The sequence below is a fragment of the Dermochelys coriacea genome, chromosome 1 (genome assembly GCF_009764565.3).
Source record: "Dermochelys coriacea isolate rDerCor1 chromosome 1, rDerCor1.pri.v4, whole genome shotgun sequence".
In the NCBI taxonomy this organism is placed as follows: Eukaryota; Metazoa; Chordata; order Testudines; family Dermochelyidae; genus Dermochelys; species Dermochelys coriacea.
Window position 1 is genome coordinate 248509158 of NC_050068.2, and position 15780 is coordinate 248524937.

The 15780-nt window shown below is 40.9% G+C and overlaps 1 protein-coding gene across 4 annotated transcripts in view; it reads right to left on the minus strand.

Moving 5' to 3' along the window:
• Positions 1 to 15780, minus strand: part of AGK (acylglycerol kinase) — a 60808-nt gene that overhangs the window by 13950 nt on the left and 31078 nt on the right. For 3 of the 4 annotated variants that reach the window (XM_043518669.1, XM_038389054.2, XM_038389026.2), the window contains exons 4-10: positions 11522 to 11601; positions 10144 to 10219; positions 8686 to 8778; positions 7749 to 7781; positions 5366 to 5460; positions 2798 to 2867; positions 1867 to 1946 (exon numbers count right to left, since the gene is read on the minus strand). In XM_043518669.1, the coding sequence (XP_043374604.1) occupies positions 1867 to 1946; positions 2798 to 2867; positions 5366 to 5460; positions 7749 to 7781; positions 8686 to 8778; positions 10144 to 10219; positions 11522 to 11601 (527 nt within the window). Of the gene's footprint in view, positions 1 to 1866; positions 1947 to 2797; positions 2868 to 5365; positions 5461 to 7742; positions 7782 to 8685; positions 8779 to 10143; positions 10220 to 11521; positions 11602 to 15780 lie in introns of all 4 variants that reach the window. The other variant, XM_043518667.1, reaches the window with a different exon arrangement.

Genomic DNA, 15780 nt, shown 5'->3' on the forward strand with positions numbered 1-15780 from the left:
TGCACTTGAACTACAAGATGCAACAAAAATGACTTATACAAGACTTATACATTACAAAATGTGTCGTCCCCACAACATAATAGCAGCAATATGTAATCATTAGCACTTTTAATCCTTTGATCTCAAAGTGCTTGGTGAAAGAGAGTATCACTATCCTCATATTACAGAAGGAGAAACTGCCGCACAGGGAACTTGCCCAAGGTTACACACCAAGTCAGTGGCAGAACCAGGAATAGACACTTGTCTCAAGTCCCATGTGCCATTGCTGGGTTGCACAGATCAGGGAAATGCAAAACCTGCACTACAAAACCTGCACTACAGGTGGCCCGACCCTCAGCAGCAGAGTGCCACCTAGTTATCTGACACAATCCAAAATGACTCAGGTTCCCATGGTCAACAGCTGGTCGGATGCATCTCAGCAGGCTGCGGAAGGGATGGGATGGAGGATGTGAAATCAATGACTTCAGAATTAAAGGAATGGATGCTCCTAATGTTTACTTGCCTAAAAGTGCTCTCAGACCAAATAAGTATTTAAATAATAAAAGTACAGTTACCATAAAGTACTGGATGACATTCAATGACACACGCAGAACGTAGACACAGCACATGAACTTCAGCAGCTCTGGAAAGTAGGAGACCCAAACTATATAGGCTTCCATAAACCTCAACCAGGATCCTGCCACACATTACATGGTCACCACTAAGCCACTGACTCATCTACTAACTGCATCCCATCCCCAGCATGACCTCGGCCACACAAGACTACAGACAACATCATGGCAGTCCCACTGGATAGCGTCTAGACTAGAATGGAGGGATAACCATCAGGCAGCCCACAGGGGTCCCTAGAGCCAGTTACTACTCTTACAGTCCCTTCCCTGCTGAAGTTGTCGCTCAACTCCATCTTTGTCACACCTTAGCTGGTGCCTTCTCTTTTACCTACCCATTATGCCACTGGCGCAATATGGAGTCTGAAGCAGACCAAGTCCTGCAGAAGGACATCACTGCACGGGAAAGATTGGGGGGTGGCAGTGAGTCAGAATGAGTGAAGACGTGGGAGTCTAGCCACTGGCAGGAAGGCTAGTGGGTGTTTAGGGGAGAAGAGAATGCATCCCATTAGCTACTGCCCATGGGAAACTTAGGGCTACATCTAAGAGGCACTCCTGTCACACAGTGGCAAGCACCTTAGCGCCCTCACCAACCACTGAATCCCCCTAGTGACAAACACTCTGATCCAAGCCGGGCCTTGTCACCCCATTCTGCTAACTCCCGACCCCTCATCTGCTGACTGAGGTAGTTCATTTACGAACCACCACATCCCTTTGCTTCCCAGGCACCCAACAGCTGCAGTATAGCTCAATGCTATTCATTTGGAGCAAACCCAGCATTTATTACTTTAGTGATCAGAAAACAATCATCAGACAATACATTCCATGCCACTCCTGGCAGGAACTGAAGGACATTTCTATTGCATCTAATGTTCTTTGCTGAGTTGAATTTCATTAAGAGTGAGTGTGTTGTGTCTTTTCCTTGGTGACTGATGAAACACAACATACCTCAGACAGCACTCAGGAAAAAGCTTTCCCATTGGATTTGTCTGTGAAAGAACTTCCAGAATTGGATATCACAGGGCAAGTGTGAGGTTAACTTTTGCAAAATCAGGTCAGCAGAAAGTAAAATGCTAAATGCATATGAATGGGAACACTGAAATGCCTTACAATTTATCATTATAAAATGCTATGGAATGGGCCTATGTTTGTCCTCTTCTAAAGCTCATAAGGACCTCACTGCAAGATTTGGGATAGGAAATACCAAGGGGTATTAAAAAAAGGCACAGCTACAAAAAAACACATTGTATTTCTTTACTTGCTAACTTTAACTCCTGCATCTCTGTAGGATCCCCATCTTAATCCAGTCACTGCAAACACTGGCTGCTCCTTCTCTCCCTGTAAAAATAAAAAAGCAATCAGTGCACATTTACATTCTTTTTTGCAACCATGAAACAGTCATTCAGCTAATCTATGACCAATCTCAGAAGTGAAATTTTATAGCAAGGGTGTCCTATAATAACCAAAAGCAATAAGGGCTGGACAAAACTCAAGTGGTACATTCTGTCTACTCCAGCAGAGAGAAGATCATAGCTAAAGGTTTCCAAGGTGCCAGCAGTTCACTTTGACTGCACACCCAGCAAGGATTATTTCAGTTTGTGGATACCAGGAGCCCAAAGAAAGGTGTGCTGCACAGCACCACTAAACACCGGCTGGAAAGACAGCTGTTAGCTCACAGAACAGATACACCAGAAAAAGGAGGTACACAGAATCGTGACAGACATGGTCAAAGTTTTCCAGTCTCAGATTTTCCAGGATGGCAGGTTCTTAATCCCAATATCTCCACAAGATGTATTTTAAATCAATTATGAGAGCTATTATTATCTCATTCCTCTGGAAATGCCAGCATTTGCAAGTTATGCATTCATCAAGCACTTTCAGCCTCAAAACAACATTTTTAAATACTCAAATATTCCCTTTAGCTCAGAACATCCCACTTTATCGTATGCAACCTATTAGGAGGGCAAATGAAAGGATTTCCACTATAATAACTAATGTCATAAGCACAAAGTGATGACATCACTGACTGGAGGGGGAGTATTCTTGTGCAAACATTATCTAACAGGATTCCCCAATATTGTGGCGAATGGAATGGCCAGAGTGCATGAGAAAAACAGAAAAGCCTTAAGAATACAGTTTTCACCTAAAAGTGTGACTGGAAGGTGCCATTTAAAAGAGATTTTTTTTACCTTGATCTGCAGTACATCAAGTGAAACAGTATCTCCCTTCAGAATGGCCAATGTAGCATCAGCAATGCGTCTGAAAAAAAGCCAGAAGGCCACAAAAAAGAAGTGTGGGCTTTTAAATCATTATTTATTTATATTACAGTAGCACTCAGAGACTGAGCAAGATCAGTGCCCCACTATGCTAGGCACTATACAAATACATAGTAAGAGACAGTCACAGCCCCAAAGATCTTACACTCTAAATAGTGTGTCATTTTCTTACAGGATGGGAAGCAAAAGGAGTCAGCAGTAATGAATGACAGAAGCCAGCGTAACTTTTTCAGAGAGGTTCATCATCCAATTACTTTTGAGGAGCATGCACCTACTATATTCCCTACCTCCTTAAGGATTTGAATTGCAAATTTCTTTTACTATTGGCAAGCAGAGAATGTGCTGGGGTCTGTGCATAGGACTGGACTCAGTCAAAATACAAGTACATATTACTGCTGTTTTTGCTGCGTATCAGTGCACTTATCTGGACAAGGAAGCACGATACCTGTTTCATGCACAAGACAAGATTCATTCCTCATTGTCTTAGATTTTGTGGGCATTGAAGGTAAGACAGTGACTTTTGATAAAATATGGGAGAGATTTAAAAATATCATTGCTCTTAGATGGTGTAATTTTTATAAATGATTCAGTGATTTAAATGTACATTATTATACTAAATTAATCTGTTCTGCGCTCCTTTAGCCTTATATTGTGCTCATCATTATTGCCAATCTTAACCCAGCCTTCATGCTGCTGCTGCTGGTTGCTGTTCATCCCCTAGGGTTACTATTAAACACATGGCCTCAAAGCTTTTCTCAACAAACTATTTAAGATTCTGTACTACAGATCCTGTTAAACATGTTTAAGGTACATTTTCTCCTTCAGTCACCGAATAAGACCCGAGTTCAAGGCTGTGCATATTTGCATATATAAAACACTTTAGGTCAATCCAACGTCTACTGAAGTCAATAGGAGTTTTTCCATTGGCTTCAATGGGCCTTGGATCAGTCCCTTAAAGAAGGAAAAGAAACCTTTTTGTCCATTCCTTGGCTCTTTATGGCTTTTGAACTCAGAATTTAAGTCCAATAAGCAAAGGAGGAACCAATGTCCAAATATCTAAAGTGTTACTATTTATCATTCTTATGTCTGCACTCAGGTTCTGTTACCAACATGGGCTGTTAAGCATCTTACTGACAAATTCTTTTCAACTCCACCAATATAGTGTGGTCCCCATCTATGCAATTTATCAACGGACAATAAGATCTCTCAATTCAAATGGCTTCTTCAAAGCCCAAACATCAATTATTTTTATCCTACTGTTGATTAGAGCGGTGGTTTTCAAAGCTGGTCTGCCGCTTGTTCAGGGAAAGCCCCTGGTGGGCTGGACCGGTTTGTTTACCTGTCGCATCCACAGGTTCGGCGGTTCGCCCTCCAGGCCATTGGGGGCTGCGGGAAGCGGCGCGGGCCAAGGGACATGCTGGCCGTCCTTCCCGCAGCCCTCATTGTCCTGGAACGGCGAACCGCAGCCAGTGGGAGCCGCAATTGGCCGAACCTGCGGACGCGACAGTAAACAAACCGGTCCAGCCCGCCAGGGGCTTTCCCTGAACAAGTGGTGGACCGGCTTTGAGAACCAATGGATTAGAGCATTGTCTATCTTGTTGAGTTGCAAAGCACTCAGAATTTTAACGAAGGATCAGATGTTATGCCAATTTGGCTTGCAGGCACTGTGTATACCAGCAACACTTCCACAGAGCGGAATGCTAATGAGTTACTGTGACAAGTGTGAACAGAGCTTACAGTGAAGGGAATAAATCCATTAGTATGGGAGAAATTGGAAGGTAGAAAAATGTGGGGAGAGGAAGAAAAGTTGGTTAATTAAATTTTTTTTAAAAATAAACAGAAAAATAAGCTTATGTTTAACATAGCAAAATGCAGAAATATGGTCACTGCCTGACTGGATCAGACCCATGGTCTGTTTTGTCCACTATCCTATCTCCTGGTGACCTGGAGAATCCTAAATAGATGCTTCAGAGGAAAGCACAAGAAGCCCTGCAGTGGGCATATACGGTATATATTGTCCTATATACTGGGGAAGTTTCTTCCTAGCACCTATTAGGCAAATATTGGCTTATACACTGAAGTGGGAGAACTTGTATTCTTTCCAAAACCATTGGGTTGTTTTGTCTGTTGTATCTCTGGCTAGTCTCATTATCCATATAAATGCCCAATCCTGGTTTGAATCCTGCCAGGCTCTTGGCTTCAAGGGTATCTTGGGGTTGGGAGTTCCACAGGATAAACTGTGCATCCTACGAAAAAATATTTCCTTCTGTGAGTTTTAAATTTGCTTTTAAATTTCATTGACTCACATGCCCATCCAATTTCCCAATAAACTGTCAGGCCCTTCAGACTACCAATTACTGTGTAACCCAGAGGGGAAGGGAGGAGAGATAGTAGAAGAAAGATCTTAAAAAACAAACAAAAACTACCAAGCAGCACTTCCCCCTCAAAAATAAAACCAAATCTCCCCTCCCTCTCACTTACTGGACTTGGTTTAAGCTTCCAAGGTAGAGAGTTTGGCTCAGAGTACAGGTCTTTCCAAGGGGAATGAATCCAATAGGAATCTTACTGAAGGTAGCCTGGAAACATGAGGGAAGTAAATTCACATTTGCATCAGCTGAATTAAGCTTCCTGTGTGGACTATTGCCCCCTTGGCATTAAGCAGTTGGGCACTTCCCGAAACGAGGCAGTAAACACATAATGTCTCAGAACATGGCACTGGAATCTCTGAACCCACCAGTGCCAACTGACTACAAAGGAGCTTTCTGTAATATTAGGAGCATCATTACACACAGGTTGGCATATACACTACCTAATGTATGGATTCGGTCAGCAATCTGCCATCTCTCTGCAACTCAAAGTGGCATCTGAAGCCCTGCTGCACTGAATCTCATTTATCTTTGCAGACGCCCTCTTGATAGAGAAACCTTGCATGACAAAAGAGATTTCCTCAAAAAAAAGTGTGAACTGATACAACAGAGGCTTTGATTGTGGAAGTCATTGCCTGTGTTGGTTTCTGGCCCATGGTGCAGTAAAGGCTTTGTTGCTGGAGCAAGCTAGTGTACCACCATCACAATAAACTGTGTTCCTGAAGTGTGTAAGCAAAACAATGTACTCTCTTGCTCTCTGCTGGGTACTGCGGCTTGTAGTACTGCGACACTTCAAATCCACATCAGCTAAACTGTATCCCTTTGCCATCACTTTTACCTGTTATCCCCTCACTTGTAAGCCCTTGCATCTCCTAGCACCCTCTTCTCACTCTACATAAAAAGAAAAGGAGTACTTGTGGCACCTTAGAGACTAACAAATTTATTAGAGCATAAGCTTTCGTGAGCTACAGCTCACTTCATCGGATGCATTTGGTGGAAAAAACAGAGGAGAGATTTATATACACACACACTCTCACAGAGTGTGTGTGTATATAAATCTCTCCTCTGTTTTTTCCACCAAATGCATCCGATGAAGTGAGCTGTAGCTCACGAAAGCTTATGCTCTAATAAATTTGTTAGTCTCTAAGGTGCCACAAGTACTCCTTTTCTTTTTGCGAATACAAACTAACACGGCTGTCACTCTACATAGTGTCATTTTATAGCTTGTAAGAGATTGGTTCTTCGTAGGCCTACTTGCTCCTACTTTGCCTTCCCACTTTACTACAGAGGGCATCTCTTTAGGGCCTTTAATGGGCTCTTGCTATAATCAGAAGTGTTGTTAAGACACAATCCATAAAGGGAAGACAGAGCACAAACAGGTGGGCAAACCTGCAAGAAACCATTACCTCTACCATGTGGACTGACAGTAGAGACAAACTTCTGTGGGGTAGGAGAATTCTGTGGCCCAAGAAATGCAGAATCAGAAGCTCTGACTATGCTACAATGAACTCCCTCACCCTGCAGAATAATGTAGCATACAAAATATTCCGGGATATTGTAAATTAGCATAAACTGCATTGCAATGCACTGTCTTTCAGAATACTATCAAGTGCTCAAAGTAAACAAATGGAGAAAACAGAACAGTCTTTTTTCTCCACTCTCTTTCAATGATAGGGAACTTATGGGTCAATTGCAACAATAAGAAGTACAAAAAACTGCAGAGAAAAATGTTTTGTTGTCGTTGTTTGTTTTTTAAGTTCACAGAGTCCCTTTAAAAATTACCGGCTTATTTGCAAAGTTTAAATATAAAATGCTTGTCCTGTCACATTCAGACAAAGTAATGTATAAGCAGCCACAATTCCAATTGCCAAGAGGATCATCAGATCCTTGTCTGGATCATTTCATTGCCTTTTTGCCAGAGTTCTGCCAACAGGTTTTGGGAGCACTGCTCCCCTGCTTTGTTAATAAGCAGTGTCCCATCCCTGGTAAAACATATCATCGCTTCCAGTGCGAATATTCTAGCATGAGCTTAAAATTAACTTTCTGCAACCATTTATGTAAGTAGAAATTCACGGCTTGAATACGGACGTTAAGTGAGCATAAAAGGAGTAGGAGCACAGCCACATTGATTTCAGTTATAGGTTGCAAATACAGAAAATCACTTGTAGTTTTTTCTACAGTTCTATTGCCAAACAAAAAACTAGACACAATTGGGCCACAAGCCTTTGAAAATTTTGTGTCTGGCTTCTGCACATTCCTTGCTCTGTAACTGGAAGCTCCCCAACAGTTTGGGCAGGGAGCCATTCCACCCATTGAAAAAGGGAGAGAGAGAAAGGAAGTGCGCAAAACTGCAGGACACTAGCACGGCTGACTCATTAAACAGCAAGCTGGCCTTGGATTATCTGCAGGAGTCCGCCTGGACCAAGAGGCTCAACTGGATGCTTGGGAGTCCCCCTCAGATATAAATTAAAATAAATAAAAAACAAACACCCCCTCACCTCATCTGCTCTGCGGAGGAGTCCGGTTATGACCTGAAAGATAGTGGAAATACTTGGCTTTTGGATTCTTTTGCGCAGTTTACAGTAGAAACCTATGAAATGCACACATTTGCTGTTCAGAATAGATGCACTTTTTTGAGGTTTCCAATGTTTTATGGAAGGAGCTGTAGTTTCTTACACAGAAAGGGGTACATTTTCTGTACCCACCATAGAGAATGGCATGGGTTTGAATGTACAATCACTGATTAAATGCATATGCTGACTTCAAAGATGTAACAGAACCAGATGCTTGTGCACGTGTTATGATGGCACTCAGTGTGCTCTTAACACATGAGGAAATATTTAAAAAAAAAATCCATTTTAAGGCCAGAAGGGACTTTAATCTAAAACGTATCTTCCAGAAAGGCATGGAGAATCCACTACTTCCCTTGGTAATTTGTTTCAATGGTTAATCACCCATATAATATGAAATTACTACACAAAAACACCACTCTATTTTGAATCCTTCGTAATTGTTTAAACATCTTTTGTCTACATCCTTTCACCCTGGACAAAGCATGTATCCCTCACACAGGGCTATGAACCCCAGTTTTCAGTCATTATAACTTTCTGGTTTGTGTGTGGAATATTTTCAGACTACTTTTAACCCCAAAGTGATGGGATGCGTGTGCATAGGTGGGTGTGTTCTTTCACAGAGTTTGAGTTATGCTACTACCAATATCAGTTGCTTGGGAAAGCATTTTCTGATTTCTTTATTGCCCAGTAACTCTCAAGTGGTTTCATTGTCAAAACTAATCCACAGCATGTTTTGGAATGAACACGTCTCAAATGAGAACAATAGCATTCTGCAACTATGTTACACAACCCTCCATCTTTCTATCCCCAATATGGTATTGTGACTTTTTATATACAAGCCAGGAGAAAGCTCCTGCGGTACCTCCTGTACAGTTCCATCCCCTCCTGCAATAATGATCAGGTCCGTATTTTCCATCAATTCCAGCAGCTTTTTTGCTTGTCCTTCGTAATCTGTCTGAGATACCAACAGAGACCAATGGTCAGAAACTCAGCTTACCATGCCTACGGCTGCATGTCCACAGAGAAGTCTTGGATACATACGATTTGCTCTGTTATTGGTCTCATCAAAACACGATACACTTACTACATTACATGCACAGAAATCACTTCACTGAAGAGTGAAACAAGTCCCCTGTTTAATAGCACTACTTGTTGAAGCAGCTCACATGCCACAGTGAACCCAAGACAGATGTATTTGGAATACAACTGTATTCCACTGAAACTGCATGGAGAATTAAGATTGATTGCATGTAGTCTGAAAAGAACTTAACACAAACACCTGGATTTTCACACTTGTTCTTGCAAAAGAAAATATCACAGGATCTTTTAATGGTCATAAGTGGTAAGGATGTAGTTCTGTTACTTCCAAAAAAGGCAGCACATCCAGAAGAATAATACCTCTAAACATGCTGGGGAGTGGTTCAGTGTTGAAGGTACAATGCCCCCTACTAAACCACAAGAGGGTACAATGCCATCTTCTGAACCACAAACTTTTCTTCCTGCAGCACCTAGGTATTTTGCAGTGGTCTCTCATCTAAGTACTGGCGCAGTCACATTCTGCTTAACTTGTGAAATCTAAAGCAGCACAGTTGCAGTTTGACAAGAGACTTATAAAATAAATAAAATAAATAGAGTTTCCTCTTGGTCTGACACTATTTTTTTTAGTAAAATAAGCACCAATAAAAATAGGGGGTTTATCATGGAAATAACACAACGTCATCAATAAGGCTACAAAACAGAAAGATATATACATAAGAGTACACATATCTTCCAAAAAGCAGTTTTTATTGCCAGTGTGTAATGCATACTAAACAGCAAACATATCAGTCTCAAGGATTTTTCAGAAACAGCAGGAACCCTTCACGTTTGTTTTTCTTTTTCTTCCCAGTGAAGGGTCTTTGCAAATTCACACCCCTTTGTAGTTCAGCATCCCCTTGGGAGAGCAGAGCATTTCATTTGGGGGGAGCTATTAAGGTATGCAAGATTATTTTTAATTAATCTGCAGCTCTCAACTGGATCGCAAAACTTTCTCATGTCAATTTTACATGTTGAGGCAGAACTGGTAACTCCAAGGACCGCGTAGACTGTGTGGCTGTATTACCATCTGACACTCAAATATTTGGGATAGTCTCCTCTCAAGTATCAGTTATAGAAGGGTTGCCACTCACACCCACACACATGTACACTTACCCTCAATCAACCCTACTGAAAATTAAAAAGCATTCAAACAGTCTTTAAATTAATTGGGAAGTTTAAAAACTCAGCATCAGTCCAAGGTCTCAGCATAACACACAGGTTAATGTAACAGATCAGGTCTTACCTTAACTATGGTTATATCCAAGCCAGATAAATGTAAAATTGGGGCAGCATTCTTTTCAAAAAGGTTTCTTGCTTTTCTGGAGAAAGTAAGGGGGAAATTATTTAATCATTGAGGAGGAGGAGGAGGAGGTGAAAATTCAAAGCAAAGAAAATCCAACAAAAAAAGAGTACATGTTCTGTGGAACAAGTCTTTCAGCCTGTCTGTCAAAAGTCAGTCACAAGAGGTGGGTTTTGTTTTGGTCGAAATGTATGAATTTTCTAGACTGATTCTTAAGTATGTCAGTTTTTTTATGCAGTCTTTATAAATGCAAAGGAGTCGTTTTAAACATGTTCCAAAAATAATTAGTAATAATCAAAACAAGAGTTTGAAAGAGTAATTTATTATTTATTACACAATTAATGTGTTATGGAGCACCATGCTTTAAAGTCATGAAGGAAGCAAATTCTAGTTTTAAAGGGGAAATATTTTTAAAGTTACTTGTTCTATATATTATTTAGTAAGTTGAAAACAAAAACTTTACCTGACCTTATTTTGGTAAAGCTCACATGCATTTTATGCCTGGAATTGCATAATAAAATAACCATGCCATTAATTATACATTACTTGCAAGGAGCAGAGCCCAGGGAATAGAAAACGGAGGCTTTAAATTACGGACACTGTTCATTTTTCAAAGATGAGTGGTTTGTCACAATTCCACCCCATTGCCATAGAACAAAACATGCAAGACAAAGTACTTCCAGGACAGGTAACTCAATTGTCCTTTATTATTATTCACTGAACCCCTCCCGAGATGAGACGGGGAGTAAAGCCAATCAGTAGAGATATACACATGCATCGCCGCAAGCAGACCATTTTTACCAATAGAATTTTCAAGACAACCGTTGGCATCCTCTAGAAACCCAGCTCGGTGTCTTATTTAAGCATGTATACCCATGCTCAGCCCCATGGTATTGGACAGGACCCCTTCCCCAATGGCTGGCTTCCATGCAACAGGATCATTGGTTACCTCTGACCATCACAAATGTGGAAGAAACGATTACTGGTTACTATTGTTGCTGGGGAGGAAATCAAGGTCACTTGCAGGAAGGGAATACTGATGGCCCAAAAGCAGGAAACAAGAAAACCAACAACGGAGGAAGCTTAAAATGATTTGGGATTCATTCTTTTAACATAAACAACATTTTCTTTAACTTCTATATCTTGATCCAACACTTTTGGTGCAACTAACCTAAGTAAGAGTTAGATAATACCAGGTTTGAGTGGAGTGGAGGCACACTTAAGCCCAACAGGATGGCTGACCTTCACAATGAAGGACAGTTTAGAAGTATAAAGAAGGGGTGCGTGGGATTTGGGGAATAGAGTATAAGGGGAACTTTACCCTTTGCAAGCTGCTGGGTTGAGGAAAACTGTTGCTTTCTTCACCTGCATGTTGGAAGGAATCAGCTGGTTGCCAAACACCTAAATAAGAAGAAAAAAAAAAAGGAGGAAACAGGGAGTTTCTCTTCCAAGTCACCTGTCACTACAGTTTTAAATAATGTATAACAAACATCATCATCCCCCCCTCACCCTACACTGCATACAAAGTCTTCCCTATCAGGCGTATCACATAGCTTCTCATATTAGCAGAGCCTACTATTCTTCTTCTTCGTGATTCCGCGTTCCAGTGACACAGGGAATTTCAAAGGCTGAAGTCCTCCTGAGCAAAAAAAAAAAAAATCCTTTGTCTCTCAAGTCTCTGACTCCCATTACCATTCTTCTTTATTTCAGACCTAAATTTTTCTGCCACAGACAGAAATCTTGGGAGTTATTCTTGATCCTAAACTTCTTTTCCCTCCTACATATTCCTTGAGTGTCTACCTACCACCACTTCCACAGCATGGCCAGAATTTGCCCTTGCTTTGACCCCCCATTTCTGCTGAAAACCTTACTAAGGATGTAATCACTTACGAGGCTATTGGTACTCCATCTTGTACATTCTCCTTAAATTCATATTTTCTAAGCTTTCATTTAAAGGGGGAAGGAACACTGCAACCAGACTATTTGCTCTCACAGAGAGCCCCACCTTCCCAGGCCTGTGTTTTCAGATTCCATCAGTGGATTCCTATCCCACCTCTGTCCCCAATTCTAAATATCCCCCTTGATTCTCAAGAGCTCTTTATGGACTTACTTCACTCAGCCTCTCATACCATCTGCTCACTCCATTCCTGACCACCTTTCTGTCCCCCTCCCACAATTCTTCATTGTGGAGATGGGCAAGGGAAGATTGTGCTTTCACTTGTGCTGTTGCACCTCTGTAAAACTCCCTCCTAGCTCACTGGAAGGCATCATCACTCCCATACCAAACCCTTACAGCCTTTATTATTATTACTTATTATTTGTATTGAAGTAGCATCTAGAAGCCCCAGTCATGGACCAGGGCCCCATTGTGCTAGGTACTGTACAAAGAACAAGAAAATGGTCCTTGACTTCTTTTACATGGGAACCTCTTCAAAGCATTTTGTGATGCTGAACAAGGTGGCCACTATATATATATAAAAATCTCATATTTTAGTGATTAGCTGTTCAAAATAGTAATTAACTCCAATCATTATCTTTACTACGGGAACCCGAGCTAAGAAACAAATTATACAATTAAAAAACCCACTGAGGGATAGCTCAGTGGTTTGAGCATTAGCCTGCTAAACCCAGGGTTGTGAGCTCAATCCTTGAGGGGGCCATTTAGAGGTCTGGGGCAAAAATAAGGGACAGTACTTGGTCCTGCTGTGAAGGCAGGGGACTGGACTCGACCTTTCAAGGTCCCTTCCAGTTCTGTGAGATAATAATAATCAGGAGATATACCTATTATAATAAAGCAATTGGAAAAACACGGAAAGGAAAAGGGTGTATGAAAGTGGTTGTTGGGGGAGAAGGAAAGGGGGGGGAAAAATCAAACCATCAGTTCTTAAGTTTTATTGAAAAACATCTGGGAAAAGCCACTGATTAAATTTTATCACAATTATTTAAGGAAAATCAGGGCCCTCATCAATAATCCCCTGGCATGTTACAGCTGTTAAAAACAATTAATTATTCACTCTGGGGGAAATGTGATATATTTACTTGTTCTACACAAACAACCTGTCACTCGTATGATTTATGACTAATGACAATCATTTCTTTATGTGATATATTTGGGGATATTTCTGTAGCAAATGCCTGTTTTAAAGAGGGGAAATTAAAAATAATAAACAGAAGAGTTTTAAAAAAGGTTTAAGAGTCCAGCATCATGAAAACAACACAGGAGCATATTTTAAAATAATGTAATAAAATATTATAATAATAATACAACAATTAATATAATAGTAATAATAATAATAATAATAATAATACTACAACATTTGAGAAGGTCAGTTTCTCTTTCATGTTACCTACCAATAGCAGAACTCTTTTATTCTTCACCTATATAGCACCTTTTATACAAATACACTTCATAAATATTACTACACCACTTTAAGGTGTATTATAATCCCTATTTCACAGAGGGAGCAGCTGAAGAGCAATGTGACAAAACAGAAAGTTCCTTAACGTCCTCAGAGGTCCAACAAGAGTAAGATTCAGAACAATGTCAACCAATCAGATCACATTTGCAAACGAGCATAAATATGCAGGTCAATGACAGCTAACTTCTTCACAAGAAGGAGTTGTAAAAAGTTTTAAATGCTGTGGTGGGTCCTGTGAAGTAGAATTTTAGATGGTCATATGACATCACAAGGTGATGAATGTTCAAATCACCATACTCTAATGGAGTCTTTACTTGAAATGTAGATGTACTGGTCACTTTAGCACACAGCTTGCTCCGTCCTGAAATCTGTATGCACAGGACTTGCAATATGCTTAATTCAATGAAGAATTGATATTTTAAAAATTAGCATCTCTTGTATTATTCTTTCATCGGAATGGGTCTTTTAGTTTGTCTTCCTTGCATTTTTATTATTTAAATGGCACCAGAAGCCTGCATGGCATTTTGCAAACAATTAAACATTACTCTTGCCCTGAGGATCTTACAGTCTATAGATCTGATCCTATCAGCTCTTGCTGCTGCTTCAATATATGTTTTTATGTCACACTCAGCATCACCATTTTGTTAGAAACACATTTATGGAAATTAGAGATTGAAAAGAACTACTCATCCACCTATCTATCACCCTTCCAATGCAGGACAGTTCCCTGCAGGATAGTCTCCTGCGCTTTATCCACTACAGTTTTCAAGTGTCTCAAGAGACGGTGTTTCAACCCTTTCATTTATGAGACTAATCCATAATCTAACATATCCCATCTTTATGACTTTCCCAATACACAGGAAAATTTAGGTTTCAGAGTAGCAGCCGTGTTAGTCTGTATTCGCAAAAAGAAAAGGAGTACTTGTGGCACCTTAGAGACTAACAAATTTATTAGAGCATAAGCTTTCGTGAGCTACAGCTCACTTCATCGGATGCATTTGGTGGAAAAAACAGAGGAGAGATTTATATACACACACACAGAGAACATGAAACAATGGGTTTATCATACACACTGTAAGGAGAGTGATCACTTAAGATAAGCCATCACCCACAGCAGGGGGGGGAAAGGAGGAAAACCTTCCATGGTGACAAGCAGGTAGGCTAATTCCAGCAGTTAACAAGAATATCAGAGGAACAGTGGGGGGTGGGGTGGGGGGGAGAAATACCATGGGGAAATAGTTTTACTTTGTGTAATGACTCATCCATTCCCAGTCTCTATTCAAGCCTAAGTTAATTGTATCCAGTTTGCAAATTAATTCCAATTCAGCAGTCTCTCGTTGGAGTCTGTTTTTGAAGCTTTTTTGTTGAAGTATAGCCACTCTTAGGTCTGTGATCGAGTGACCAGAGAGATTGAAGTGTTCTCCAACTGGTTTTTGAATGTTATAATTCTTGACGTCTGATTTGTGTCCATTCATTCTTTTACGTAGAGACTGTCCAGTTTGGCCAATGTACATGGCAGAGGGGCATTGCTGGCACATGATGGCATATATCACATTGGTAGATGCGCAGGTGAACGAGCCTCTGATAGTGTGGCTGATGTGATTAGGCCCTATGATGGTATCCCCTGAATAGATATGTGGACAGAGTTGGCAACGGGCTTTGTTGCAAGGATAGGTTCCTGGGTTAGTGGTTCTGTTGTATCCCACTGAGAGTTACCAAAAGAAACTACAGCATTTGCTCAAGAAACTCCCTGAAAAAGCACAAGAACAAATCCGCACAGACACACCCCTGGAGCCCCGACCTGGGGTATTCTATCTGCTACCCAAGATCCATAAACCTGGAAATCCTGGACGCCCCATCATCTCAGGCATTGGCACCCTGACAGCAGGATTGTCTGGCTATGTAGACTCCCTCCTCAGGCCCTTCGTTACCAGCACTCCCAGCTATCTTCGAGACACCACCGATTTCCTGAGGAAACTACAGTCCATTGGTGATCTTCCTAAAAACACCATCCTAGCCACTATGGATGTAGAAGCCGTCTACACCAACATTCCACACAAAGATGGACTACAAGCCGTCAGGAACAGTATCCCCGATACTGTCACGGCTAACCTGGTGGCAGAACTTTGTGACTTTGTCCTGACCCATAACTATTTCACAT